Genomic DNA, 27,887 nt, shown 5'->3' with positions numbered 1-27,887 from the left:
GGGCTTGCGTTGGGAGAGAGGGAGTGAACTGAGGTCTAGGTGTATGAGTTGGTCCAGAGTAGCCAGGGTCTTGTTGTACTCCTGGACCACAGCAGCATTTTGCCTGATGTTGACTGGTACGATGCCTTCCAAAATTGAGAGCCCCGGGATTGGTTGGCATTGATTTGAGAGATCCCCTAACAATCCAGAGTGTGACATTGATTTCAGCGTCAACGAGATTGGTGTAGAAGCTGGCGCACAATATTCTGTGGTTGCCAAGACCAGAACTGATGTTTGAAGCATGTATGCATGTCATCCCTAAAATGTGCTAGTGAGCTTCTGCATGATGTTAGTCCTTGTCTTTATCTTCTTTTTGGTGTTATCAAGGTATTGGTGATAGGTCAGCATCCAGTTGAGGGTAACTCCAAGGTACCATGGATTGTAGTCATGTGGTAGAAGCAGACCACAAAAGTCCGCTTGCAGTGGCACTTTGGTATCGTTTATTCACATGGAAGGCAGAGCATTGGGTTTCAGTCACCAAGTTTTGAAATATGTCTCAAGTGTCTGGAGGTCATTGTTCATCACCTTTTCTATGGCCTTCAGAGAGATGCTTTGTTGCTAGTGCAATATTGTTTGCATGGATGAATATATGGGATGATGTGACTGGATTCTCACTGGTGTAGTAATTGAATAGTGCAGACAGATCTCTGTGATTTGCTGGCAGATTTACCAAGACGTACAGTGGATCTTGTGTTACTCAGCCTCTCAGTGATGAGTTTGATGGTTGATTGGCATGAGAAAGCGAATGGTAACTTCAACAGAAAATGTTTGCATCATACAGTATTGTATGCAGAAGAAAGATCAATGGCGGCGGCTGCTGCTGCTGCTTTTAATTTTTGCTGGTAGCTGGGTTCTATGTAGTTGGTTAAGGCCGGCACCCACTCACACTAGTTGTGACCATTTCCAAAAAGCAGGCCAGATTTAGTTACCAGTTGCTGCAGTATGTGCTGTAACTTTGAAGTAGGAGCTGCTCCAAAAGTTTATAGCAACTGCTAAGGGTGAGATGGGCTGGTAGCTTTTTGGGTTAGTGGCCTCATTTCCGGGCTTCAGAATGACTATGATCTTGGCCCCCTTTCCACTCTTTTGATATTATACCGGAAGAGTGGACATTGCTGAAGAAGTCTACTAGCTACCTTCAGACCAAGGTTTTTCAGGAATTCAAGATATATTCTGTCCATTCCTGCTGCTTTCCTGAACTTAGTGTTGGAAAGACCCTTGTCCACTTAATCTACTGTGTAGGGGACCGAAAAAGGTGAAGGGGGCGAGGAGCAGATGACAACCTTTGTGCGGTCTCCCCGTAATGTGAAAGCACAATGAATGTAATCAAATTGGTGACTGAACCTCCTTATGGGATCTCCTGGTCAAAAAAGCAATGGCTCTGGTCACTGAGTGATTTAAAATAAACAGCCTTCCAATATGTATCCTGCCTTGTTATCCTTCCCTCTGCCTCAGGGTTTGTTTTAAAAGTGAGGTTTTTGTTTCTACTCCCCTTTTGTTAGGGCAAGTATCTGCTTGCCTAATTATTTTCCCCATTCCAACATCTGTTTATTATTCCTTCATCTTGTTTCTCCTCTTGTCTCTGCTCTGATGAGGGGGAAAGGAGTCCAGGAGAGCTGGCTATATTTCAAGGATTCCCTATTGAGGTTACAGGGACAAACCATCCTGATGTGTCGAAAGAATAGTAAATATGGCAGGAGACCAGCTTGGCTTAACGGTGAAATCCTTGCGGATCTTAAACATAAAAAAGAAGCTTACAAGAAGTGGAAGATTGGACAGATGACCAGGGAAGAGTATAAAAATATTGCTCGGGCATGTAGGAATGAAATCAGGAGGGCCAAATCACACCTGGAGCTGCAGCTAGCAAGAGATGTTAAGAGTAACAAGAAGGGTTTCTTCAGGTATGTTGGCAACAAGAAGAAAGCCAAGGAAAGTGTGGGCCCCTTACTGAATGAGGGAGGCAACCTAGTGACAGAGGATGTGGAAAAAGCTAATGTACTCAATGCTTTCTTTGCCTCTGTTTTCACGAACAAGGTCAGCTCCCAGACTGCTGCGCTGGGCAACACAGCATGGCGAGTAGGTGGCGAGCCCTCTGGAGAAAGAAGTGGTTAGGGACTATTTAGAAAAGCTGGACGTACACAAGTCCATGGGGCCGGATGCGTTGCATCCGAGAGTGCTAAAGGAGTGGGCGGATGTGATTGCAGAGCCATTGGCCATTATCTTTGAAAACTTGTGGCGAACGGGGGAAGTCCCGGATGACTGGAAAAAGGCTAATGTAGTGCCCATCTTTAAAAAAGGGAAGAAGGAGGATCTTGGGAACTACAGGCCAGTCAGCCTCACCTCAGTCCCTGGAAAAATCATGGAGCAGGTCCTCAAGGAATCTATCCTGAAGCACTTACATGAGAGGGAAGTGATCAGGAACGGTCAGCATGGATTCACCAAGGGAAGGTCATGCCTGGCTAATCTAATCGCCTTCTATGATGAGATTACTGGTTCTGTGGATGAAGGGAAAGCAGGGGATATATTGTTTCTTGACTTTAGCAAAGCTTTTGACACGGTCTCCCACAGTATTCTTGTCAGCAAGTTAAAAGAAGTATGGGCTGGATGAATGCACTATAAGGTGGGTAGAAAGTTGGCTAGATTGTCAGGCTCAACGGGTAGTGATCAATGGCTCCATGTCTAGTTGGCAGCCGGTATCAAGTGGAGTGCCCCAAGGGTCGGTCCTGGGGCTGGTTTTGTTCAATATCTTCATAAATGATCTGGAGGATGGTGTGGATTGCACTCTCAGCAAATTTGCGAATGATGCTAAACTAGGAGGAGTGGTAGATACGGTGGCAGGTAGGGATAGGATACAGAGGGACCTAGACAAATTGGAGGATTGGGCCAAAAGAAATCTGATGAGGTTCAACAAGGATAAGTGCAGGGTCCTGCACTTCGGACGGAAGAATCCAATGCACAGCTACAGACTAGGGACCGAATGGCTAGGCAGCAGTTCTGCGGAAAAGGACCCAGGGGTGATAGTAGACGAGAAGCTGGATATGAGTCAACAGTGTGCCCTTGTTGCCAAGAAGGCCAATGGCATTTTGGGATGTATAAGTAGGGGCATAGCGAGCAGATCGAGGGACGTTATCGTTCCCCTCTATTCGACATTGGTGAGGCCTCATCTGGAGTAGTGTGTCCAGTTTTGGGCTCCACACTACAAGAAGGATGTGGATAAATTGGAAAAGGTCCAGCGAAGGGCAACAAAAATGATTAGGGGTCTGGAATACATGACTTATGAGGAGAGGCTGAGGGAACTGGGATTGTTTAGTCTGCAGAAGAGAAGAATGAGGGGGGATTTGATAGCTGCTTTCAACTGCCTGAGAGGTGGTTCCAAAGAGGATGTTTCTAGACTATTCTCAGTGGTAAAAGATGACAGGACAAGGAGTAATGGTCTCAAGTTGCAGTGGGGGAGGTTTAGGTTGGATATTTGGAAAAACTTTTTCACTAGGAGGGTGGTGAAGCACTGGAATGCGTTACCTAGGGAGGTGGTAGAATCTCCTTCCTTAGAAGTTTTTAAGGTCAGGCTTGACAAAGCTCTGGCTGGGATGATTTAATTGGGGATTGGTCCTGCTTTGAGCCGGAGGTTGGATTAGATGACCTCCTGACGTCCCTTCCAACCCTGATATTCTATGATTAGTCTTTTCCTGGGCTTGCTACATCTGTCTTTTTTCATCATCAAAAAATACCAAGCTCAGATCCCTAAGTCTGTTTTTCACACTTCTCAATCTTTTGGAGAGCTGAAAAGGTACGTAGGTCAAAGAGAGAAACTGTGATTTCAGTTATGCAAAATAAGACAGAGTGGGTAAGGTGGAGAGAGAAAGGGAGGTTGCTGCAAAAGCCAGGACCTTAAGAGAAGACTCTTGCACCATCAGCTTACCAAACTGTGTAACAGGACAGAGGAGGCTAGTGGTAGATAAATGAAAGAGATTGGGAGTAGGAGAAGACAAGGTCTTTGAGGAAAATTGGAGTAAATTCATGGAGGGCTTTGTTTTTTCTTTTTTCTTTTAAAGATGATAAAGATGTTGGAACAGTTGAGAATTATGTGATGCTTATTTATAGACTTTTCTGTGGTACTTATCACCATAGTAATAGGGTACCTCACCTACACTAATTAATTTAGACTTACAATGTACCTGAGAGATTGGGAAGTATATTTATCCCAACTTTACAGTTGAGGAACTAAAATACAGAGATTAAGTAACTTCCATATGGTTACACAGGAAGTCTGTGATGGAACCAGCAACAGAACCCAGATCTCATGAATCCCAGCCTAGTCCCCTGATCACAAGATCATCCTTGTAGGGACGAGGGTATACTAGACACAATGTGTGGGCAGAACTCTGGAGTTTGAGACTCAAAATGATACAAAAGCATAGATAAGATTTCATAATGGGCAGATTTGCGGATATGTGGGAGGAGGAGTGTTCAAGGTCTGGAATGCTGTCAAGATAATGGACAATGAAGCCAAATAGTTGAGGCCTGGGCTACACTTGAGTTTTACCAGTTTTAGTTAGGGGATGAGGTTTGTTTTTTTGTCTTTTTTTACTGAAACGCTTATACTGGTAAAGACCTTATTGTATATGCAGTTATGCCTGTGTAAAGGTGTATTAAAACGGTATAGTTATTTTCTTACCTGAATGGGAATAACTATAACAGTATTTAGCATCTTTTTACTGGTAGAACTGCTGCCACACTAGGGGGTAATAAAGCTTTAACTGTACTAGTATAGTTGATGCCTGAGTCAAGGTGGGGAATAGAGATGAGTCTGAAGATACTGCTTTTGTCCAGAAGAAGTACTCCTGTCTTGAAACAGTCATCTAAAAGAAATGTAGAGGAAGCTGCATGTTAACTTAAGGTGGAGAGGGTGAACAGAGGAGAGTCGTTAAACTTGAATCAGTGTTTTATCATAAGAATATTTAAAATGGCCATACTAGGTCAGAACAATGGCCCATCTAGCCCAGTATCTTGTCTTCTGACAGTGGCCAATGCCAGGTGCTTCAGTGGGAATGAACGTAATACACAGTTTTTGAGTGATCCATTCCCTGTCTTCCACTCCCAGCTTCTGGCAATCAGAGTCTAGGGAGATCCAGAACATGGGGTTGCCTCCCTGACCATCTTGGCTAATACTCATTGATGAACCTATCCTCCATGAACTTACCTAATTCTTTTTTTGAATCCAGTTATACTCTTGCCTTTCAACGTCCGCTGGCAGCAAGTTCCACTAGTTGACTGTGCATTGTGTGAAGTACTTCCTTATGTTTGTTTTAAATATACTGCCTAGTAATTTCACTAACTTTCTAGTTCTTGTGTTATGTGAAGGGGTAAATAACACTTTCCTATTCACTTTCTCCACAGCATTCCTGGTTTTATAGACTTCTATCATATCCCCTCTAAGTCATCTCTTTTCTAATATGAACAGTCCCAGTGTTTTTAAATTCTCCTCATACAGAAGCTGTTCCATACCCTGAATCGTTTTTGTTGCCCTTCTCTGTAACTTTTCCAGTTTAGTATGTCCTTTTTTTTTAAATAGGAGAGACAGAACTGCATGCAGTATTCAAGGTGTGGGTGTACCATGGATTTATATAGTGGCATGATGATATTTTCTGTCTTTTTATCTTTCCATTTCCTAATGGTTCCTAATATTCTATTAGATTTTTTGACTGCTGCTGCACACTGAGCAGATGTTTTCAGAGAACGCTCCATGATGACGCCAAAATCTTTCTTGAGTGATAACAGCTATTTTAGACCCTATCATTTTCTGTGTATAATTAGGATTATATTTTCCAACGTTGATTACTTTGCGCTAATCAACATTGAATTTCATCTGCCATTTTGTTGCTCAGTCATGCAGTTTTGTGAGATCCCCTTGTAACTCTTCTCAGCCAGCTTTGGACTTGCCTATCTTGAGTAATTTTGTATCCTCTGAAAACTTTGCCACCTCACTATTTATCCCCTTTTCCAGGTCACTTATGAATATGTTAAACAGCACAAGTCCCAGTACAGATCCTCGGGGGACCCCTTTATTTACCCGTCTCCATTGTGAAAACTGACCATTTGTTCATACCCTTTGCTGCTTATTTTTTAACCAGTTACTGATCCATGAGAACTTTCCTCCTATCCCTTGACTGCTTACTTTTCATATGAGCCTTAGTTATGGAAACTTGTCAGAGGCTTTGTGAAAGTCCAAATACATTATAGCAATTGGATCACCCTTGTCTGCATGCTTGTTGACACACTCAGAAAATTATAATAGATTGATGAGGCATGATTTCCCTTTACAAAATCTGTGTTGACTCTTCCTCCACTACTACTGGGGAGATTCTGACTCACTGCACATGCACAGAATTCGTTTCTCCCACAGATTTATTTGCTTCCCTGCAGCAAAATGACTTCTGATGGGGAAGCAAAGGGAAACACACAAGAGCGGTCATATGCCCCTCCTCAGCAGCGCAGGTTGGTTCAGGTGCCTGGAGCAGCTGGTAGAGATCTAAATCACCACTAGGACAGAGGTGGGAGGGCTGGACAATTGTGCGTGTAAGAGAGACACTCTGTCCCTCTTGCTCACTATTCTGACATGCTTGGCATGGAGAGGCAGGGGTTTGGGGTGTTTCTGAGGAGGTAGGTGTGGGGCAGAGCAGAATGTAGCAGCCTGCCTGCTTAATGAATTGTTCACATTGTCTTTGTGAATTTCCCCAGGAGTATAAAACAGGTGTACAAGTTTTAAGGCTCCTTTATATTGCCAGAGTGGTGTAAAGGACACTATGGCCTTATAAATGCTTATAGTGCTTTAGTGATTAGAACTGGTCTAAATTTTTGGACTGAAAAAAAATCCTATCAAAATGTTCTCCCTGAACTGTTCGGTACTTAACTTTCTGGAGATGGTCAGTAGTTGCTATAGATTGTGAGTTTGATTCCCCAGCCCCCACTTGCTCTTCAGTTGCCTATGATGTAACACTGAACATATGCCTACATATATTTGTTGACCAATAATTAGAAATAAAGGGTCAAACCTACCTACATTATTATTAGACAAAGAGATTTGGGGATTTCTCCAGTGCTCCCCAGTCCCATTCTCCATTCATTGTATTTTAGTTTAAATAAATTACCAAAATAAATGAAACTGGTATGATTATATTGCATTATTTTGATAGATAAAATGTGCAGAATTTTTAATATTTTGGCACAGAATTCCCACAGGAGTACTCAACATACTGTGTTCTGATAATTCTGTTCTTTACTATATTTTTCAACCAATTTGCCTGCTACTGAGGTTAGGTTTACTGGCCTGAAATTGTCAGGATCACCTCTGGACCATTTTTTAAAAATCAGTGTTATATTAGCTGTCCTCCGGTCATCTGGTACAGAGGCTGGTTTAAACAATATTTTACATACTACCATTAGTAATTCTGCAGTTTCATATTTGAGTTTCTTCAGAACTTTACCATGTGACTTATTACTGTTAATTTATCAATTTGTTCTAAAACGATCTTTGTTTACACCTCATTCTGGCATAGTCCTTCAGATTTGTCACCTAAAAAGAATGGCTCAGTTTGGGAATCTCCCTCACCATTCTCTGCAGTGAAGGCCAATGCAAAGAATTCATTTAGCTTCTCTCCAACAATTTTGTTGTCTTTGAGTGGTCCTTAGCACCTTGATCGTGCATTTTTCCTATTGATTGGCAGGCTTCCTGCTTCTGATGTACTTTAGATATTTTTGCTTTAGTTTTTGAGTCTCTTGCTAGTTGCTTTTTTTTTTTGGCCTGTCTAATTATACTTTTTACAGTTGGCTTGCCAGGGTTTATGCTCCTTTCTATTTTCCTTGGTAGGATTTGACTTCAAATTTTTAAAGGGTGCCTTTTTGTCTCTAACTGCCTCTCTTACTCCTTTTAGCCATGTGCCATTTTTTTGATCCTTTTACTGTTGTTGTTTTTTTTTAAAAAAAAATATATGCAATTAGTTTGAGCTTCTGTTATGGTGTTTTTAAATTGTTCCCATGCAGTTTGCAGGCATTTTGCTTTTGTGACTGTTCCTTTTAATTTCCATTTAACTAGCTTTCTTATTTTTGTTGTTCTTATACTTTTATAAGAAATTATACTTTTGTGGATTTCTTTCATTTCCTCCCTCCCCCCCCCCCAGATGTTAAATGTAATTACATTAGTCACTGTTACTGAGTGGTTCAGCTATATTCACCTCTTGGACCAGATCCTGTGCTCCACCTAGGACCAAAGCTGTCTCTTGGGTGGGATGAATCGAGGTGACTGCCCTGTGCTTTGGGGGGCCCCATGCTTCGATAAAATCTGGACTGTCCCGATATTTAGCCCTTTGTCCTGCATCCCAACCGATGTATGATCAGGACGCCATTTGTCCCAATATTTATGTGAGGAGGCGGGCGGGGAGGTGAGGTGGACAAGCGGGCTGAGGAGGTGAACGGGGAGGCAGGCGAATGGCGAGAAGGAGAGTGGCGGGCTGCGTGGGCATGCTGGACAGACGGCGACGAAACTAGCAGGTGGGGCGGCGAGAAGGAGAGCGGTGGGGTGGGTAGACGGGGGTGCGCCGGACGGACAGCGGGAAGGCAAGCGGTGGGACGGCAGGGAGATGGGTGGCGGTGTGTGTGTGAGGAGGTAAGCGGCGGACGGTGAGGAGAGGAGACTAGCGGCTAATTTGTCCCGGGACCTGCACCCTCCTAGGGATGGCCCTGCCTAGGACTAAATCAATAAATGCCTCTCCCCTTATGGGTTCCAAGACTGGCTGTTCTAAGAAGCAGTCCTTAATGGTGTCTAGAAATTGTATATCTGCATCCCGTCCTGTGATATACCCAGTCAGGAGTTAGTTGAAATTCTCTACTTTTGTTGGGAATGTAGAAATACTTTCAATAGAGAGAGGAAGCTCAGTGCACTCAAATGTTGTTTTTATTGGTTTTAATGACTGCTGACAAATTATTAGCAAATAAAAATCATTATATGCGCAATTTGGAAGTGAAGGTGAAAGGCAGCTGCAAAATTACCAGTATAATGTAGGGAAGTATTTTGTGATTTCTCCTGTTTTTGGAAACCGGTGATGACTATTCGCCCCACAGTCAAAATGGGAAATACATTGTGTACTGTATTACTGTTTCATCAGGACTGCTGTTTTTTTGCAGGACTGTTAATTTTAATCCACTACCATGCTGCTCAGAAGTGTCTAGTTCTAAAGAGCACTATGCTTTTATTAAGGGATATGGCTTATTAAATATTGTAGGAGTATCAAAAAAGTAGTGTTTTTAAATCCTGTCTGAGATTGGGTAGATTGTTGTACAGGATGTAATATGAAGTTACTCCTGGTGGAATTCTGCACCAAAAAATTTAAAAGTTTGTGCACAATATTTTAAAATTCTGCATATTTTATTTGTCAAAATAACACAATATAATCCTACCAGTTTCAATTATTTTGGTCATTTATTTCAAAATACCTGTCAGCATGTATGTCTATAACAATACAGACAACACAAAAGATTCAGGAAATGTTTTTTGACAAATAGATTCCTTACTAGGCATATTAATACAGAACTCTGAGTAATAATTCATTTAAACTACAATACAGAACCATATTTCCTGCACCCCTCAGAAGAAGTGCAAAGGCTTGGGGGAGTCAGGGTAACAGAGGAGCTGAGAGAAAGGGAAGTAAATTGCTGGGGAAGAGCCTGGGTGTGAACTTGGACGGTTGTTTGGTATGGGTGGCAAAAGTATGGAACAGATATTTTGGGGGGGTGGGGAGGGATTGTTGGGGAGCTTCCCCCATGAAGACCCTGGCTGACCCCTGGCCTCTCCCATTCAGTCAGGCACATCTGCCCCAGTCCCCATGTGTCTCCATGCCCTTATCCAGCCACTCCCCTGTCCCTATGTAGCTCTGCACCCCCTCCCCCATCACCATGTGTCTCTGTGCCCTCATGCAGTCACCCTCTGTCCCTATGTCTCCCTGTACCCCCCACCCCCATCCCAATGTGTCTCTGCACCTCCTCCCCGGCCCCCACGTGGCCCTGTGCCTCCACTCCCATTCAGCCCCTGCCGCAGTCTGTCCGACCCCACCCCCACCCCACCCCAACACCCTACGCTGTCTGTCTCCCCATAGCCCTTGTCTACTGACCTGGCCACAGGCGCGGTGAAGAAGGCAGGCTTTCTCTTCCTTAGCTAGCTGCGAGCTGCAGCTTTGTTCTATCTCCACAGCGCCCTCTGGTGGGTATAAGGAAGAACAGCAACAATTTGGCAGAAGCTTTTTTCTGTACAAAAATTAGAAATCTGCGGGGCTCATTAATTGTGCACGTGCGCAGTTGCACAGAATTCCCCCCAGGGTAATAGAGTATTCTGTTTAGATGGATGTCCATGGCAGAATCCGAGAAGTACTTGCTGAGACTATACGTGAAGAATTAGCGCCCGAGCATCAACAGTTATCCGCAGAAGATCTGATGAAAGCCCTAAGACGACGAGGAATCATTGATGATGTTATGAAAGAACTTACATTTGTAACCGTGAGTAACTTTTGAAAAAGAAAATATGTGAAACAGAGTGAAAATATCATCATCTTGGCATTGTGGAAATTCTTTCCCTAGAAAGTGAAAGCTCAATGCACTCAAATGTTACTTATATTAGCTTTAATAATTGCTACCAAATTGTTAGCAAATCGGTTTAACGTTTACTCTGACGTCATTGAATGACACTATTGTTTCTGAAATCAGTTGAAGTTGTGTACAGTATTAAACTATCCAGTCGGATGGAAGATACTAGCCACTCGTGAGAAGGGTGATGTTTGAGGCATTGTGGGGGTGGGAGTGAGGGATTCTCAGGGTTTCAAGAGCGTGATATCCTTCCTTGACTCTTTAAAAAATGTCTTTTAACTATAATTCTAGGATATGAATGACCGAGAGATGACTTCAACTCCAAAACCTTCTACACATTTTGTTGACAGACAACCTCCAGTACTGCAAAAAAGTATGTTTTTGTTAATTTAATATCTGGGTCATAGTTCCGTAAGAAATATGAAATTTTACTTAAAAATGTAAGGCTAACTATTTGAACTTTTGATTGTTTTAGTAATTCAGTTGAAATAATTTCCATATTGTACAGAAAGCAAGCGGTTTTCCTGTTTATCAAAAGGAAATAAAACAGTGTATATAGCAGAAAGACATGCCATGTAAGCAGCAGCAGGAACAATAACAACAAATCACACATTTTAGCATAAATTGAAATGTTTGGTAAATATTTTAAGAACCAGTTTTATCCATTCTTTCAAACATTTTCTTTGGAAGTGTGTCTTGTGATGATCTTTTTGTACTTCTTTGCTGATGTTTTAAATACATTTCTTAAGATGTGTTTGGCAGTTTCTTCACATTTATTGCTACACTTTGCAGCTAACATTGACCCAACACGGAGGTATCTTTACCTTCAGGTTTTGGGTGGAAAAGCTTTTCTGGAACATCTGCAAGAACCTGAACCTTTCCCTGGTCAAATTTGTTCTACCTTCACTCTGTGTTTGCACTTTCGAAACCAGCGTTTCCGCTCTAAGCCCGTCCCATGTGCCTGTGAACCAGATTTTTATGATGGTTTTTTACTTGAAATACACAAGGATAGCCTAGGTAAGGAACACTCTAAATCTGAAAATAGATGTCATGTATTGTGCTAACCTTATGGAGTTGTTTAAAATTATTTGATACTATTTTGATCAATAATATACCAAATGCAGGTGAAAGTGTTCATTGTCTGATACTTTTTCTTCAAAACTACGTTTATCTAATCATGATTTAGTTGGAAATATAGGGAATGTTTGTGACCGTTGCGATAATTTTTGAGTATTTATCATATCAGAATTAAAACATCTAGATGGATTAGATTACATTAGGGGTTGTTAATAATATTAGCTCGTCAATATAGATGGTGGCCACTGCCACATCTATTGTTGGCTGTAGGGTTTGGTACAATAATGCCAATTCCTTTCCTAAAGGGATAGAGAGAGAATATATTAACTTAGGAAAAACAGTCAAAATATGTTTGAAAAAGGAGTTTAATGGGCAAGATTATTACCATGTTGTAAACCTCCAAAATATTTTAATTGAATTAACAAGATGAAACAGGATGTATGTCATGCTGGAATATAGCTGTGCCTTGGCTGCATAGTTCAAGGCTAGAAGTCTTGTAGCCACTCAGACTAGACATATATTCCATTGTCCTATTGAAAATATTAGAAGGCCCTATCAGTGATTTTTATATTGTACCAAAATAATGTATAGTTCTTTTGTTAAATTAGTCAGATAGTAAAACAGCAGATGAAGATTCCACATTCATGCACACAGTGGTATAAATGAAAACCTAGGAATGTAAGAGTTGTTGTACCACATCAGATCAATGGCTCACCGACGTTACCTTCTTTTGAAGCATCTGGTATTAGAAAGCCCACACAAGATTATTATGGAATAACCTGACTATAGGGGAAGTTTCTTTCTAACTGCTCTCAGTTAGTAGTTGGCTTGTGCCCTGAAGCGTGATGGTTATATTATTTATTTTTTAAAGTATCCCGGCTAATGTAATTGAGGATATTCTCATTAAATGCCTATCTTTTTTAAAAAAAATTAAGTGCTTTCCTCAAATGTGTCTTGTGGTAATGAGTTCCATGGGTTAAGTATGCATCATGGTTTTAAAAAAAACAAACTCAGTATTTCCTTTTATCAGTTTTAAATTTGTTACCTTTTCATTTAACTGAATGTCTCATTGTTCTTGTATTATTAGAAGGGCCAAATAAGAGTGCCAAAAAGTTTACTTTCCTTCGAACAGTCATTATTCTCTGTACTTGCATCTTTGCCCCTTCCATTTGTCACCTTTGTAAACTAAACAACCCTAATATTTTCAGTCTTCCCTCATATGGAAGTCTTTCCATGCCTCTATCATAATTTATCTCTGAACCCCTTCTATTTCTCCTATATCTTCTTTTGAGACTGGGGGAGATGAGTGGCCAGAACTGATTGCTTTCTAATTTAAACCAATTTAAAACAAAGTTTTAGAGGACGTAACTGTGTGTTCTCTTAAAGCAATTCTAGTGGGGAGCATTTGTAATGATGATATTGTGATTAAAGTAATGTCCTTGTTATTTTGTATTGGTCTAATAATGGCAGGTGACGGAAGTAAGATGGTGGATTCAACCACTATGTTATCAATATGTGATCCAGTGCATATGGTTCTGATCAAAACTGACACATTTGGTGAGACCACATTAGTGGCATCCTATTTTTTGGAATGGCGATCAGTCCTTGGTGCAGAGAACAGAGTAACAAATGTTGCTGTAGAACTTCTGGGTGTAGGTAAGATTAAACGCTTCAGCTATAATGGCAAACTAAATATTGTATAAAAATTGCTTGTGGCTGAAACCAGTATTTACAATATGGCTTCGTCGTTTGGCTAACTAACATAGAATAATATCTCCTAATAAATTACATGGGATACCTGTAATCAGATTCTTCTTTACAGTTATCTAATATACAAAATATTCCAAATTCGCTTCTATGATTGGAGAAATTATGAGGTGGGACCTCCCCTCTGTTTGTATTCTAAAGAGCTTAAATAAATAACCAGGCAAGACCACCTAGCCCGACAGATCCAAAAGATGAGGCTGATCCACCACCAGGAAGTTCTAGGGTTAGCCTGCTGAGAAGCACATTTCCACTTATTGTGAAAAGGGAGGATGCTGGATTTTCACCAAGGTGCTGTCCTTGAACCCTGGATAGGGGCTTCATATTTTGTCAGCCTCTAGCTAGTAGCTATGTCAAATCTGAAATTCCAACTCCCACAGCAAATGGAAGGGAGAAGACTCTTTCTATTTACCTTCTCTAGAGCTTCCTGACTGCTGCAAGGGGTGAGGAGGAAAGAAGTCTCTGGACTCTACCTGTCAGCCTTTGTGTTTGCTCCCTTTTTACGGGTGAATATTTCCCTGTCTGCCTCTTCTGCTCATAGCCCTCCAGAGCATCATTGGTGTGAAACTGACATTCTTCACAATTTCATTGCTGTTCACAGAGTTCTGAATAGCAGTTTTAAAACTAGCCACAGAGAGCACAGTGTTAGGCTCTCAGTTCTACATGTTACCATGATTGAATAAAGCATGTTGCTGCTAAGATAGTAGTTCAGTTTTAAATGTATAGGCTTATCATTAAGCGTAGCTTTAATACATGATTTTTTTCCAAATTGGGATGGAACTTTTAATTCTTGAGGCACTATAGTTTAATGGACAGACATGGGTAGGTGGAAGAAGATCTTTGACTTCTAATCCTAGCTCTGCAATAGACTCACTTTTTACTCTTGGGTAGGTCACTTGGGTATTTTCTGTCACAATTGCTACATCTGTAAAACAGGAACAACTTGTCTACATATTTTAGAATACTGTTGTGAGGATTAAATAATTACTGTTTTTGAAGTATTTTGAACATTTTTGGTATTACATAAGTGCTAATTTAAAAAAAATTTTTTTTTTGATGGATTAGTCCAGTGTTGATGTACAAGGAGTAAAACCCTGACATGAAGCTTGTTTAAGGAAAAACAACCCTACTATGACCACACCATTGTTTATATTACCTTCAATACTTTTGTGGATTTTTTAAAATTAAATAAAAAGAACCAAATAGCTCACTGACAAAATGAGATTATTCAAGAAGTTTAACACACAACCACAGACTTGGGTAGAAGAGGGTCTGAGAAGTACACACAAACCATTTGAGTGTAAGGATTTGAATAATTTTTAGTTATTAATGGAAAAACTCCTGTGATTTTTCTACTTGTTCGTTCAGTTAAAGCATTAAAATCTATAGAACCACTATCTCGTTCTCTTTCAAACTCCCCTTAAGTCTTACCTGTGTTATGATGTATTTTGTAGATGCTGCCATTTGATGTAGCTAGACCAGTGGTTCTCAAACTTTTGTACTGATGACTCCTTTCACATAGCAAGCCTCTGAGTGCAACCCCCCCGCTTATAAATTAAAAACACTTTTTTTTTATATTTAACACTATTATAAATGCTGGAGGTGAAGTGGGGTTTGCAACCCCCCCCAGGTAATAACCTTGTGACCCCCTGTTTGAGAACCCCTGAGCTAGACAAATAGCTGGCTGATACTGTTGCTTATGTTGCTAATTTCACTGTTGCCTCATCCTCTTCGAAATATTTGTTTCTTACACCTGTTAACATCTGGTCATAATCCTAAATTGTGAGATCTCTGGGGCAATGACTGTCAGTTTTTTGTGGGGGAGTTTTAAACCTTTTTGTATAGTACTTAATGTAGTGGGTCCCTTATCCTTGATTGGGGCCTCAAGATGCTGCTGTCCTACATATAATAAAGTACACACACAAATATTTAAGCATCAATCTAATATGATCGTAAGAAAAACTTGCATCTTTCTTTTCAGAATTAAAATGGATAGATAATTTTTTTTAAAATTATTTAACTTTTTTGTGTTCATTCTTGGTTGACTGATCTATATGTCATAGATGCCTCTGAAATTCTCAGTGAATTGATCAAGCAGTATTTTTGTTCAAAGGTACAGAATCAAAGGTTTCTGTTGGAGTCCTAAATATCAAACTTGAGATGTACCCACAGCCAAATAAGACACTATCCCAGGAAATAGTTAATACTCAAGTAAGTCATAATTTGTACGGTGAGTGTTTTTGTTTTGTTTTTGTAAATTCACCCAGCTGTCAGATTTCAGATGTATTGATACATAGATTCGCAGATTCCAAGGCCAGGAGGGACCATTGTCATCATGTAATCTGACTTTCTGTGTAACACTGGCTAGAGAGCTTCCCCAAAAGAATGCCTAGAGCATATCTCTTTGAAAAGCATCCAATCTTGATTTAAAAATTTCCAGTGATGGAGAATTCACCATGACCCTTCGCAAACTGTTGCAATGGTTAATTACCATTGCTGTTAAAAATTTACCCCTTATTTCCAGTCTGAATTTGTCTAGCGTCCATTTCTAGCTGTTGAGTTGGGTTATGTCGTCGTCTGTTAAATTGAAGAGCCCATTTTCAAATATTTGTTCTCTATGTAGGTACTTATAGACTGTAATCAAATCACTCCTTAACCTTCTTTTTGTTAAACTAAATAAACTGAGCTCCTTGAGTATTTCACTAGACGTATACAAAGTATTTTTCTCTGACATTGGATTTTGAAATTATCTTGAAGAGTATTCATGTTGAACAATTATATTCATCTAAAAATTCCCTATAAGGAGCTGTTTCTTCTTTGTAATTTTAAAAAAAGATCATTCACAATTTTATTTCAAACTACATCACCATGTACGTTTTATCCTTTAAACCTAATTTAATCACCTTTAAGCAGCAAAATAAGGTAGCTTCAGCGCATTTCTTTTCCTTGTATACATGACATATGTGTTTGTCTTCTTACTACCTTTCCCCTCATGATGAAAGCCAGTAAATATTAATATGAAGATTCAGAGAGGTTGTCCTCCATTTTCATTAATAAGACACACAACACTGATGACAAATCTACTAGCTCTTTGGTGTGTTAGCATCCGAATAAGAAGTATAACACTAAGTTTTCATTAGTTTTTAGGAAATATTTCAAACCCTAAATAAGATTACTTTCAGCACTTGTATAAGTGTTATTTTAAATACTAAGCTGCTTTATTTATTTATTTATTTAATTTATTTTTAAGAATGAAAAGATTTGATGTTCCCACTGCTTACTATGGTGACTGTTAACAGTTTAGAATTTTCTCTCATAGCATTAATGTATATCAGGAATATTAAAGTTAAATATATTTATTTTTACTGTAGCTTGCCTTAGAACGGCAGAAAACAGCAGAAAAAGAGCGTTTGTTTCTTGTGTATGCTAAGCAGTGGTGGAGAGAATACTTGCAGATCAGGCCTTCACACAACACAAGGCTGGTAAAGATTTTTGCACAGGTTTGTGAATTCCTCTAAAAGATTGAAATATCTGCTCTGCTCCCAATTTAAGGTATTTTAATTGTACGTACAGACTACAGGTATAAGTAACCTATTTTGCGTAAGAGTGTATATTTCTAGGTACAGAATGCACGTTTCAATGTGATATAAAATTTCATCCTTATGAATTTGAGATTTCTGCATTACTTACAAGTGGCAAAACCTAAAGTGATTTATGCAGGTCATTCCAAACAAGTTCTTATGCCACACTAAAACATCATGTAATCTATATATGCCAGATGCTTTACGGAACAACTTTTAAGACTATTTTAGAGTTTTAAAAATTATCATGGGACTGTTTTATTGAAGCGGCTCGGAGATTAATAATGTTAGAATAAATCCCAGTAGAGATAGATAGAGAAGACGAGAGAGAGAGAGTCAAAGTTGCATGGTGAACTTATTTATCATATGGTTACCACCTCCACATATGTAACACGGAAGTATATAAATGTAAGTCATGGCTGAGTTATGGCTGCCTGCGCTCTGCCTACTATTTCATCTCGTTCAGAATTGTGATGAGCTTCAAACAGCTGCCACTTCTCTTAAGCCAATCTGCCAGAGAAATATTTTCTCCTCCACCCAAATATGGATTTCCCTCCCGAAAGTTATATCTGACCAAGGCCTGAACACAAACATCTCACATCTTTGAAGTCCATTATCTCGTGAAGCTGCAAGCCTAAATAAAAGAAACTAAAAACTTCTATTCCTAGAATACACTTTCTGTAATCCGTGTGGTGCATACAGTAATTCCTCACTTAATGTCCTCCCGCTTAATGTTGTTTCAAAGTTATGTCGCTGCTCAATTAGGGAACATGCTCGTTTAAAGTTGTGCAGTGCTCCCTTATAACATCGTTTGGCTGCCTGCTCTGTACACTGCATGTAAGATTTTGTGGAAGAGCAGTGACTTTACAAGGGAGCATTGCACAAGTTCCTCTTCTCCACTCCTCCTCCTCCCTCCCAGAAAGTCCTACGCGCTGCCAAACAGCTGTTTGGCAGCAGGGAAGCACTGGGAGGGAGGGTGAAGAGTGGGGAAGCAACGCGTCTCTGCTCTTCCCTCCCCCCCGCAAGTCCTAAGCCTGCCAAACAGCTGTTTGGCAGCGCTTAGGACTTTCTGGGGATGGGGAAGGAGTGGGGATGCAGCATGCTGTGGAGAGGAGGTGTATTGGCGTGGGAAGAGGTGGGCCTGGAGTGGAGTGGTGGCGGGAAGACGTGGGCCTGGAGCATCCCCCAGCAAAGTCAGCTCCAGTTCTTCTCCAGGTAAGCTGCCACTGCTGCTGTGAAGGTGCTTCCTAGCATCCTTGCCTGCAGCGGGCTGTGACTGTGTGGGATAAACCAGGGGCACTTCCCAACCACAGTACAGTATAATGCCTTTTGTCTGCCCCCCCCCCGAATTGCCTTGGAACCTAACCCCCCACATTTACATTAAAACTTATGGGAAAATTGGATTCGTTTAACATCGTTTCACTTAAAGTTGCATTTTTCAGGAACATAACTACAACATTAAGTGAGAAGTTAGTGTACATTATACAGAATATGTATGTTAAAAGGTTTTATTAGCGTGACCTGTATAACTTACTACTAGTTTTGCTTGACCATTTGATATTGCAGTGGTAAAAGTGAACTTTTTATACTGCTTGAAACTGTCTTAAAATTATGAAGAAGCTGATGCTGCAGGCATTCCTCATAACCTGATAGGAGATCTTTCAGAATCTCCTTCTCATTCTGATTTCTTGGAGATGTTGAGGAATATCTCAGAATTATTAGTATCTACTTGATTTTGTATGACTTAAAATAACCCCAATATGCATAAAAATAATGATGATACAATATATTTTACCTTGAAATATTGTGGGAGGCATTGGAATTAGGATGTATATCCGTAGCTCAAATCCAGCCCTGGTTGGCAGTAACCTAAAGGTTTATTGCCATGTGACCATGTTAAATAGGTCTTTAGAATGAGCTGGTGAATGTTTACTGTCAGGACCTTTTTTGTCTTTTATGCAGGAACTTCTTCCCTCTTTAGTTTTAATATTTTTTGTCTTTGCATTTTACATTATATAATACTTAATGAAAAGATTTTATAATTTTATGCAGTTGCCTGTGTGGCACCCTGAGTTACTCTGGAGTGGGTGCACTTTATAAATAAAATTAACACCCTTGTTACCAATCTCAGCAGAGCTGTCAAAGATTAGCTGAGCGACTTCTCATTCCTAGAAGGGGAGGATGAAGTTGAAGCTAGTACTGCTACTACCTTGTTGTGTCTGTTCTATGGATTCAAGGACTATCTGTTGTCAATCTGGCACTTTTTAACCAAGGCTAAATTCACTTAATTTTAATTTTTCCTTTTAATACTGTTTACTTTGCTTCTAAAAGGGCATTAAAAACAAAAGAAAAGCAAATCAAAGAATTTTTTTTTAAATTACTTCTACTTTTAAAGCAAAAGATCAGAGTTAGCTACACACTGGTTTCATCTTGCTGTGCAGCTGTTCATTCCCAGAAAAGATTGATGGCATTTTGTTTTCACATGGAACTTTGGTTAATCCCCATTCATCACAATTTTTTTTTAATGTTCAGGATGAAAATGGGATAAACCGTCCAGTGTGTTCATATGTCAGACCACTTCGAGCAGGCCGGTTGCTGGACACACCCAGGCAAGCTGCAAGATTTGTTAATGTCCTTGGTTATGAAAGAGCCCCTGTCATTGGAGGAGGTGGTGGTAAACAAGAACAGTGGTGCACCCTTCTGGCTTTTCTGTGTAGAAACAAGGTATAATGGGATATTCCTTTGTGTAACTGTAGTGCTATATTTTTAATTATTTAAAGTGACCAATATTTTATACGTTGAAAAATATACACGTTAAACTCTATTTCGAAGGGGATATGTTCTAAATTACAAATGATAACCCGTGTCTATCATGTATTTTTCATATCATGACATATACATTAAACAATAGGCAAAGAATGTTTTGAATGATCCATAGAAAGGTGAAAAGTCTCTTACAAGCCTCTCTTTCTGAGGGGGGGACATGCTATAAACAGGTTGGAAACAAATCTTTGTTTTCAGTTTTCACAATGTACATTAGACGAGTAGGGACTGTACAGTTTATGGATTGCATCTACTGTATATCTGAATAAATATCTTCTTTCATCACGAATAATCACAGAATGCAACAAAGAGAAGCAAGAATCTTCTGTACACCCCTCCCCCCCACTAAAGTGCTGCCACCTCTGAAGGGTTAAACCATAAAAAATAATTATACCTGTATGTTTATCATAGGAAGTGCAGAATACCATAGCCAACTGAAATTGCAGACAGAATTTAAATAGGCAAATGTAGTTTCCCACATTTAAAATTTGAATATTAGAATTAGAATATTACACTATTCCTATGAAAGGTCCATGGGATCTTTAATGAGCACAAATGGATAGAATCTTGGTTTAATTTCTTATCCTTCAACATCATAATGACCCCTAATATCAGGTGGGGGCTCTATAGACTCACCAACATTGCTTTCAGTAAGTGCTTTTTAGGGGGTTTTACATTAGCATTGAAACCTCTTCGGGGTATAAAATAATAAATTTAGCAAAACATACAACATCATTAGAATAATTGAGGAATGCAGTATTCAATTTTCCTGAAAAGACTAATTGTCTGTGCTGGAGTGTTATGCTTCATGCAGTACTTTTGGAAAACTTTTTTTCTTAGAGGTGAGAATAGATGTATTTTAAGGAAAACAACTTCTGATCTTTTTTGTAAAAATTTGGAAACCATATGTTTTTGTTGGAGAAATGCAAAACTCTGACGTAATATTTGAGTCACAGTTTTATAAAATCTCAGCTAACTTCAGGATATCTGAGATCGCTTTCAGTATTTAATTCATTCTTGGAATTATTCGGTATATATTTCAAATAATTGCTTTACAACTTCTGAAAGATGTTCTTTTGTAGTTGAGAGTTGTATTTAGCTGCATTAATTTTCTTTTAACCATTACTGAGATTTAAAAAAAAAACTTAATTGCTTAATGATCTTAAAAAAAACTTGAGAAATAAAATCTAAAACTTCTTTTTTTTTTTTTTTTCAAATTGTTTTGTAATTTGGCTTAAGTGTGTGATAATGCAATAGAGCTTTTGTTATATTTTCAGCAGATACTTGCCTGATTTTTGTACCTTTACTATTTAAGAGGACTGCTTCCTGTGTTGATGTTCTTCCAGCTCCTGTTTTGGTTTAAAGTCACTCTAAAATAAAATAAGTAGAAATATTCTTGAATAATACTCATACCCAGAGTGTGATTCAAGAGACAGAACAAAAGTTTTCTTAAAAATTGCATCACACTGATTGTTTCAGTTCAAAATAAAATTTTGTTTTTATTTTTGGGGGCGTTTTTTAGTCTCTCTTAGAGGAAATGAAGCAATACCTCACAGAGAACTAAGAGACTTGTCAGGTGGAGAGATTTAACAGGCCACCAGAATAGAATAATAAGTTTGTCTGTGAAATGAGTTGGAGATCTCAGTCAAGTTGCTAGTGGTCAGGTGTCCACATGATGAAACCACCACAAATAAAACTGTCAGTCTCCTCTGAGAGGATGAAAATGTAACGGGGATGGAAAGTGGCACATATCTCATGCCCCTTAGAAATATTGCTTCTGGGATGCAGCTGAGGCACACTGGCAGGTTAATGCATGAACTTGCCCTCGAGTGAGTATTGTATGTATGGCTTGTTTCTTACTATTTCTTTGCTGTACCTGTCCTCTAGGTAGTACAGTCTCCATGGTTGTCAAACCTGCCACTTTCTATGAGTAATATATTCACAAAAGAATTGCAAGATACTTGATAACACACACATTGCTCATTTTTAAAAATACCTACTATTGTTTTGCTGTGCTCTTTTTGTAGATAAATTATTTTTAAAAAAAGGCTTGGGGCATCATGACTAGAAGACTTAAAAATTACTGCAATATATGTTCATGTGGTTAATAAAAATACATTTGTTATCTAGGGTGACTGTGAAGATCATGCTAACCTTCTGTGTAGCCTTCTCCTTGGATATGGATTGGAAGCCTTTGTTTGTGTAGGAACAAAAGCAAAAGGAGTCCCTCACACATGGGTAATGACTTGTGGGACTGATGGAACCATCACTTTTTGGGAGAGTTTAACGGGACACAGGTGAGTAAAATGAGTTTAGGGGAATTAAGATAATGTAAAATATATTTTCCAAACATAGGTAATGTCATTGCAGGTTCCCATCTTTTGGGTCTGTGTAAAAACCCATGGCACTAGAACAAGGCGCTGCCAGGTATGAGGCAAATGCCATTTCCTTATCACAGCCAGGAGCCCCGGAGGAGTTGCCACCCAGAAGTACTGAGAGGCTAAGCCCTGCAGGAAGTCCTGCCCTAAGGAGCATGAGAACAGCCCTCCATGATTACATGATTGGCTGGCACTCTCCATATAAACCAGGAGGCCATTTCTGGGAGTTGTCTGAGCAACGCAGACCTCTAGTGTGCTTTTGTCCTAGATCCCCTCCTCATCACTGCTCGCTGTGAGTCGCCTGGATTCCGGACTCTTATCTGTCAACTTTGGTCTGGCTCCTGACCCTGATCTTGGTTTACTGTCTTCAGCTTAGGACCCTTGCTGAGCCCGGTGCAAGACCCTGTCCCATCCTAATCCTGGTTCTCTCCCATGCTTTCAGTTTGGTAATGGACTCTGACTTTTTGACTTTGGCCTGGTCTGGCCTCAGACTGATCTTTAACTCATTATGCATTTAGAATGTTTTGCTTAAAGAGGTAGCTTAAATAGTTTAGGACCAGCAGTTACTTTGCAAGTAATATCTAGTTAGGAAAGTCCTCCAAATGCTCAATATTCATTTAAAAAACAAACTCACAGCACTTCTTGCTTGAAACAAGATTTTGTTCAAATGAATGAAAATGGTGAAATGTTTGCTGATTTTTGTGGAATGAATGACTTGGTCACTGGAGGAACTATCTTCTCACATCATATAATTCATAAGTTGGAGGTAACCAGACCACACAACAGGGAACCAAATTGGTCATGTTACAGTTCGGCACAAATGAAGACGTTTAGAAGATGGGGGAATGCACTGCACACTAGTGATAGCTAAATTGATAACAGAAATAAGAACAAAGAAGAGATCTGAATAACAGGATGTCTATATCACAACATCACCAAGCTAAAACAGATGACGACACAAAAAGCTAGCAAACAGATACGAGGTACTTGAAGATTAAGATGATGGACAGCAGAAAGCAAATGAAAACAAGTAAAGGAAACTTTCACTAAAACATGTGAAGGAGTGCTGACATTCAGGAAGAAACATCACAACAAATGATTATCTGAGGGTATATGGTATAAAACAGAAGATGCAAAATTAAATAAACTAAATAGTAACAAGAACACAAGATGTGGTGACTCCAGGAGAAATATGCTGTAAAGAACAAAAAGAGGCCAAAAGGAGTGCTAGGAAAGGCAAATGAAACTTTATAGATAAAATGACAACAGATGCATAGAATCATAGAATATCAGGGTTGGAAGGGACCCCAGAAGGTCATCTAGTCCAACCCCCTGCTCAAAGTAGGACCAATTCCCAGTTAAATCATCCCAGCCAGGGCTTTGTCAAGCCTGACCTTAAAAACCTCTAAGGAAGGAGATTCTACCACCTCCCTAGGTAACGCATTCCAGTGTTTCACCACCCTCTTAGTGAAAAAGTTTTTCCTAATATCCAATCTAAACCTCCCCCACTGCAACTTGAGACCATTACTCCTCGTTCTGTCATCTGCTACCATTGAGAACAGTTTAGAGCCATCCTCTTTGGAACCCCCTTTCAGGTAGCTGAAAGCAGCTATCAAATCCCCCCTCATTCTTCTCTTCTGCAGGCTAAACAATCCCAGCTCCCTCAGCCTCTCCTCATAACTCACGTGTTCCAGTCCCCTAATCATTTTTGTTGCCCTTCGCTGGACTCTCTCCAATTTATCCACATCCTTCTTGAAGTGTGGGGCCCAAAACTGGACACAGTACTCCAGATGAGGCCTCACCAATGTCGAATAGAGGGGAACGATAACGTCCCTCGATCTGCTCGCTATGCCCCTACTTATACATCCCAAAATGCCATTGGCCTTCTTGGCAACAAGGGCACACTGCTGACTCATATCCAGCTTCTCGTCCACTGTCACCCCTAGGTCCTTTTCCGCAGAACTGCTGCCTAGCCATTCGATCCCTAGTCTGTAGCTGTGCATTGGGTTCTTCCGTCCTAAGTGCAGGACCCTGCACTTATCCTTATTGAACCTCATCAGATTTCTTTTGGCCCAATCCTCCAATTTGTCTAGGTCTTTCTGTATCCTATCCCTCCCCTCCAGCGTATCTACCACTCCTCCCAGTTTAGTATCATCCGCAAATTTGCTGAGAGTGCAATCCACACCATCCTCCAGATCATTTATGAAGATATTGAACAAAACCGGCCCCAGGACCGACCCTTGGGGTACTCCACTTGATACCGGCTGCCAACTAGATATGGAGCCATTGATCACTACCCGTTGAGCCCGACAATCTAGCCAGCTTTCTACCCACCTTGTAGTGCATTCATCCAGCCCATACTTCCTTAACTTGCTGACAAGAATACTGTGGGAGACCGTGTCAAAAGCTTTGCTAAAGTCAAGAAACAATACATCCACTGCTTTCCCTTCATCCACAGAACCAGTAATCTCATCATAAAAGGCGATTAGATTAGTCAGGCATGACCTTCCCTTGGTGAATCCATGCTGGCTGTTCCTGATCACTTTCCTCTCATGCAAGTGCTTCAGGATTGATTCTTTGAGGACCTGCTCCATGATTTTTCCAGGGACTGAAGTGAGGCTGACTGGCCTGTAGTTCCCAGGATCGTCCTTCTTCCCTTTTTTAAAGATTGGCACTACATTAGCCTTTTTCCAGTCATCCGGGACTTCCCCGGTTCGCCACGAGTTTTCAAAGATAATGGCCAATGGCTCTGCAATCACAGCCGCCAATTCCTTCAGCACTCTCGGATGCAACTCGTCCGGCCCCATGGACTTGTGCACGTCCAGCTTTTCTAAATAGTCCCTAACCACCTCTGTCTCCACAGAGGGCTGGCCATCTCTTCCCCATTTTGTGATGCCCAGCGTAGCAGTCTGGGAGCTGACCTTGTTAGTGAAAACAGAGGCAAAAAAAGCATTGAGTACATTAGCTTTTTCCACATCCTCTGTCACTAGTTTGCCTCCCTCATTCAGTAAGGGGCCCACACATTCCTTGGCTTTCTTCTTGTTGCCAACATACCTGAAGAAACCCTTCTTGTTACTCTTGACATCTCTGGCTAGCTGCAGCTCCAGGTGCGATTTGGCCCTCCTGATAACATTCCTACATGCCCGAGCAATATTTTTATACTCTTCCCTGGTCATATGTCCAACCTTCCACTTCTTGTAAGCTTCTTTTTTATGTTTAAGATCCGCTAAGATTTCACCATTAAGCCAAGCTGGTCGCCTGCCATATTTACTATTTACTAGCATAGACTACTTCAGCCTAAAATGACACTAAGACACTGTACAACATCATTAGACAGTTGTCAGAAAGAAAAACAAATATCAACCTATCTGTTCAAGACAGTGAGGGAAACTTAACAACCAAGACCTCAGAAGAACTAAATACATGGAGGAAGTACTTGAGTCAACAGTTGAATGGCAAGCCAGTGGCCAATTTCCCAAGTACAGAAGAAGAAGAAATAGATGATGAGCTAGGACCTATCAGGAGAGTAGAAGTAGAGAAAGCAGTCAATCAGTTTAAAAAGTGGAAAGGCACGGGGGCCAGATAATATACTAATTGAGGTCCTTAAGGCAGACTTGAGGAACACAGTGGACATTTTGATGGGCTGATCATAAAAAAGAAGAAAAAATATGAAATCGTGAAAAAAGGGTCAAAAATGAAGCTTCCAAAGAAAGAAGACCTCAGTCAGTGTGAAAACTGGAAGGGCATTCAACTACTGTCTATCCCAGGTAAGGTACTTACACTTTTATTATTCTAGCCAGAATAAAGAAAATGGTAGATTCAAGGTTGTGCTAAGAATAGGCAACGATTCAGACAGGAAAAATCATGTATAGATCACATAGTAAACCTGTGTATCATCATAGAACTGTTGATCAAATGACAGTCACCAGTTTATATGAATTTTACTGATTTCCAAACCCTTTGATACAGTGACAGAACAGTTTGATGGAAGTTGCTATGCCACTATAGAATCCCTCAAAAATTTGTGTACACAGTTTCGATCATCTATTAAAATAGGAAATGCCAAGTAATACGTGACTAAAGCATTCAAAGTTATTGCGAGCATAGGACAAGGATGTCTTAGGTCATCCATGATCTTTTTACTGGTAGTGATTGGTTAATGACAAAAACCATAGAACACCCAAGTGGCATACAATAGACTCTCACATAGGGTATGTCTACACTACGGAATAAGGTCAAATTTATAGAAGTCGTTTTTTTAGAAATCAGTTTTATATATTCGAGTGTGTGTCCCCCCACAGAAAATGCTCTAAGTGCATTAAGTGCATTAACTCGGCGGAGCGCTTCCACAGTACCGAGGCTAGAGTCGACTTCCCGAGCGTTGCACTGTGGGTAGCTATCCCACAGTTCCTGCAGTCTCCGCTGCCCATTGGAATTCTGGGTTGAGATCCCAATCCCTGATGGGGCTAAAACATTGTCGCGGGTGGTTCTGGGTACATATCGTCAGGCCCCCGTTCCCTCCCTCCCTCCGTGAAAGCAAGGGCAGACAGTCGTTTCGCGCCTTTTTTCCTAAGTTACCTGTGCAGACGCCATACCACGGCAAGCAGGGAGCCCGCTCAGGTAACCGTCACCGTATGTCTCCTGGGTGCTGGCAGACGCGGTACGGCATTGCTACACAGTAGAAGCAACCCATTGCCTTCTGGCAGCAGACGGTGCAACATGACTGGTAGCCGTCATCGTCGTGTCCGAGGTGCTCCTGGCCACGTCAGCTGGGAGCACCTGGGCAAACATGGGCGCAGGGACTAAATTTGGAGTGACTTGACCAGGTCATTCTCTTTAGTCCTGCAGTCAGTCCTATTGAACCGTCTTATGGTGAGCAGGCAGGCGATACGGATTGCTAGCAGTCGTACTGTACCATCTTCTGTCGGGCAGGCAAGAGATGAGGATGGCTAGCAGTCGTATTGTACCATCTTCTGCCGGGCAGGCAAGAGATGAGGATGGCTAGCAGTCGTACTGTACCATCTTCTGCTGAGCAGCCATGAGATGTGGATGGCATGCAGTCCTTCTGCACCGTCTGCTGCCAGCCAAAGATCTAAAAGATGGATGTAGTGGATCAAAACAAGAAATAGACCAGATTTGTGTTGTACTCATTTGCCTCCTCCCCCGTCTAGGGGACTCATTCCTCTAGGTCACACTGCAGTCACTCACAGGGAAGGTGCAGCGAGGTAAATCTAGCCATGTATCAATCAGAGGCCAGACTAACCTCCTTGTTCCAATAAGAACGATAACTTAGGTGCACCATTTCTTATTGGAACCCTCCGTGAAGTCCTGCCTGAAATACTCCTTGATGTAAAGACACCCCCTTTGTTGATTTTTAGCTCCCTGAAGCCAACCCTGTAAGCCGTGTCCTCAGTCGCCCCTCCCTCCGTCAGAGCAATGGCAGACAATCATTCCACGCCTTTTTTCTCTGCGGACGCCATACCAAGGCAAGCATTGAAGCCGCTCAGCTCACTTTGGCAATTAGGAGCACATTAAACACCACACGCATTATCCAGCAGCATATGCAGCACCAGAACCTGGCAGAGCGATACCAGGA

At 40.7% G+C, this 27,887-nt stretch overlaps 1 protein-coding gene across 3 annotated transcripts in view; it reads left to right on the top strand.

Annotated features, from left to right (window-relative positions):
* CEP76 (centrosomal protein 76) overlaps window positions 1-27,887 on the top strand; it is a 48,300-nt gene that overhangs the window by 764 nt on the left and 19,649 nt on the right. For 2 of the 3 annotated variants that reach the window (XM_048840214.2, XM_048840216.2), the window contains exons 2-9: window positions 10,426-10,581; window positions 10,960-11,041; window positions 11,461-11,685; window positions 13,216-13,401; window positions 15,623-15,720; window positions 16,881-17,009; window positions 19,623-19,814; window positions 22,044-22,210. In XM_048840214.2, coding sequence (XP_048696171.1) covers window positions 10,426-10,581; window positions 10,960-11,041; window positions 11,461-11,685; window positions 13,216-13,401; window positions 15,623-15,720; window positions 16,881-17,009; window positions 19,623-19,814; window positions 22,044-22,210 — 1,235 coding nt within the window. The remainder of the gene's footprint in view (window positions 1-10,425; window positions 10,582-10,959; window positions 11,042-11,460; window positions 11,686-13,215; window positions 13,402-15,622; window positions 15,721-16,880; window positions 17,010-19,622; window positions 19,815-22,043; window positions 22,211-27,887) is intronic. The other variant, XM_048840217.2, reaches the window with a different exon arrangement.

This window comes from Caretta caretta, chromosome 2 (genome assembly GCF_965140235.1).
Source record: "Caretta caretta isolate rCarCar2 chromosome 2, rCarCar1.hap1, whole genome shotgun sequence".
In the NCBI taxonomy this organism is placed as follows: domain Eukaryota; kingdom Metazoa; phylum Chordata; order Testudines; family Cheloniidae; genus Caretta; species Caretta caretta.
This window is presented reverse-complemented; position numbering and strand designations above follow the sequence as displayed.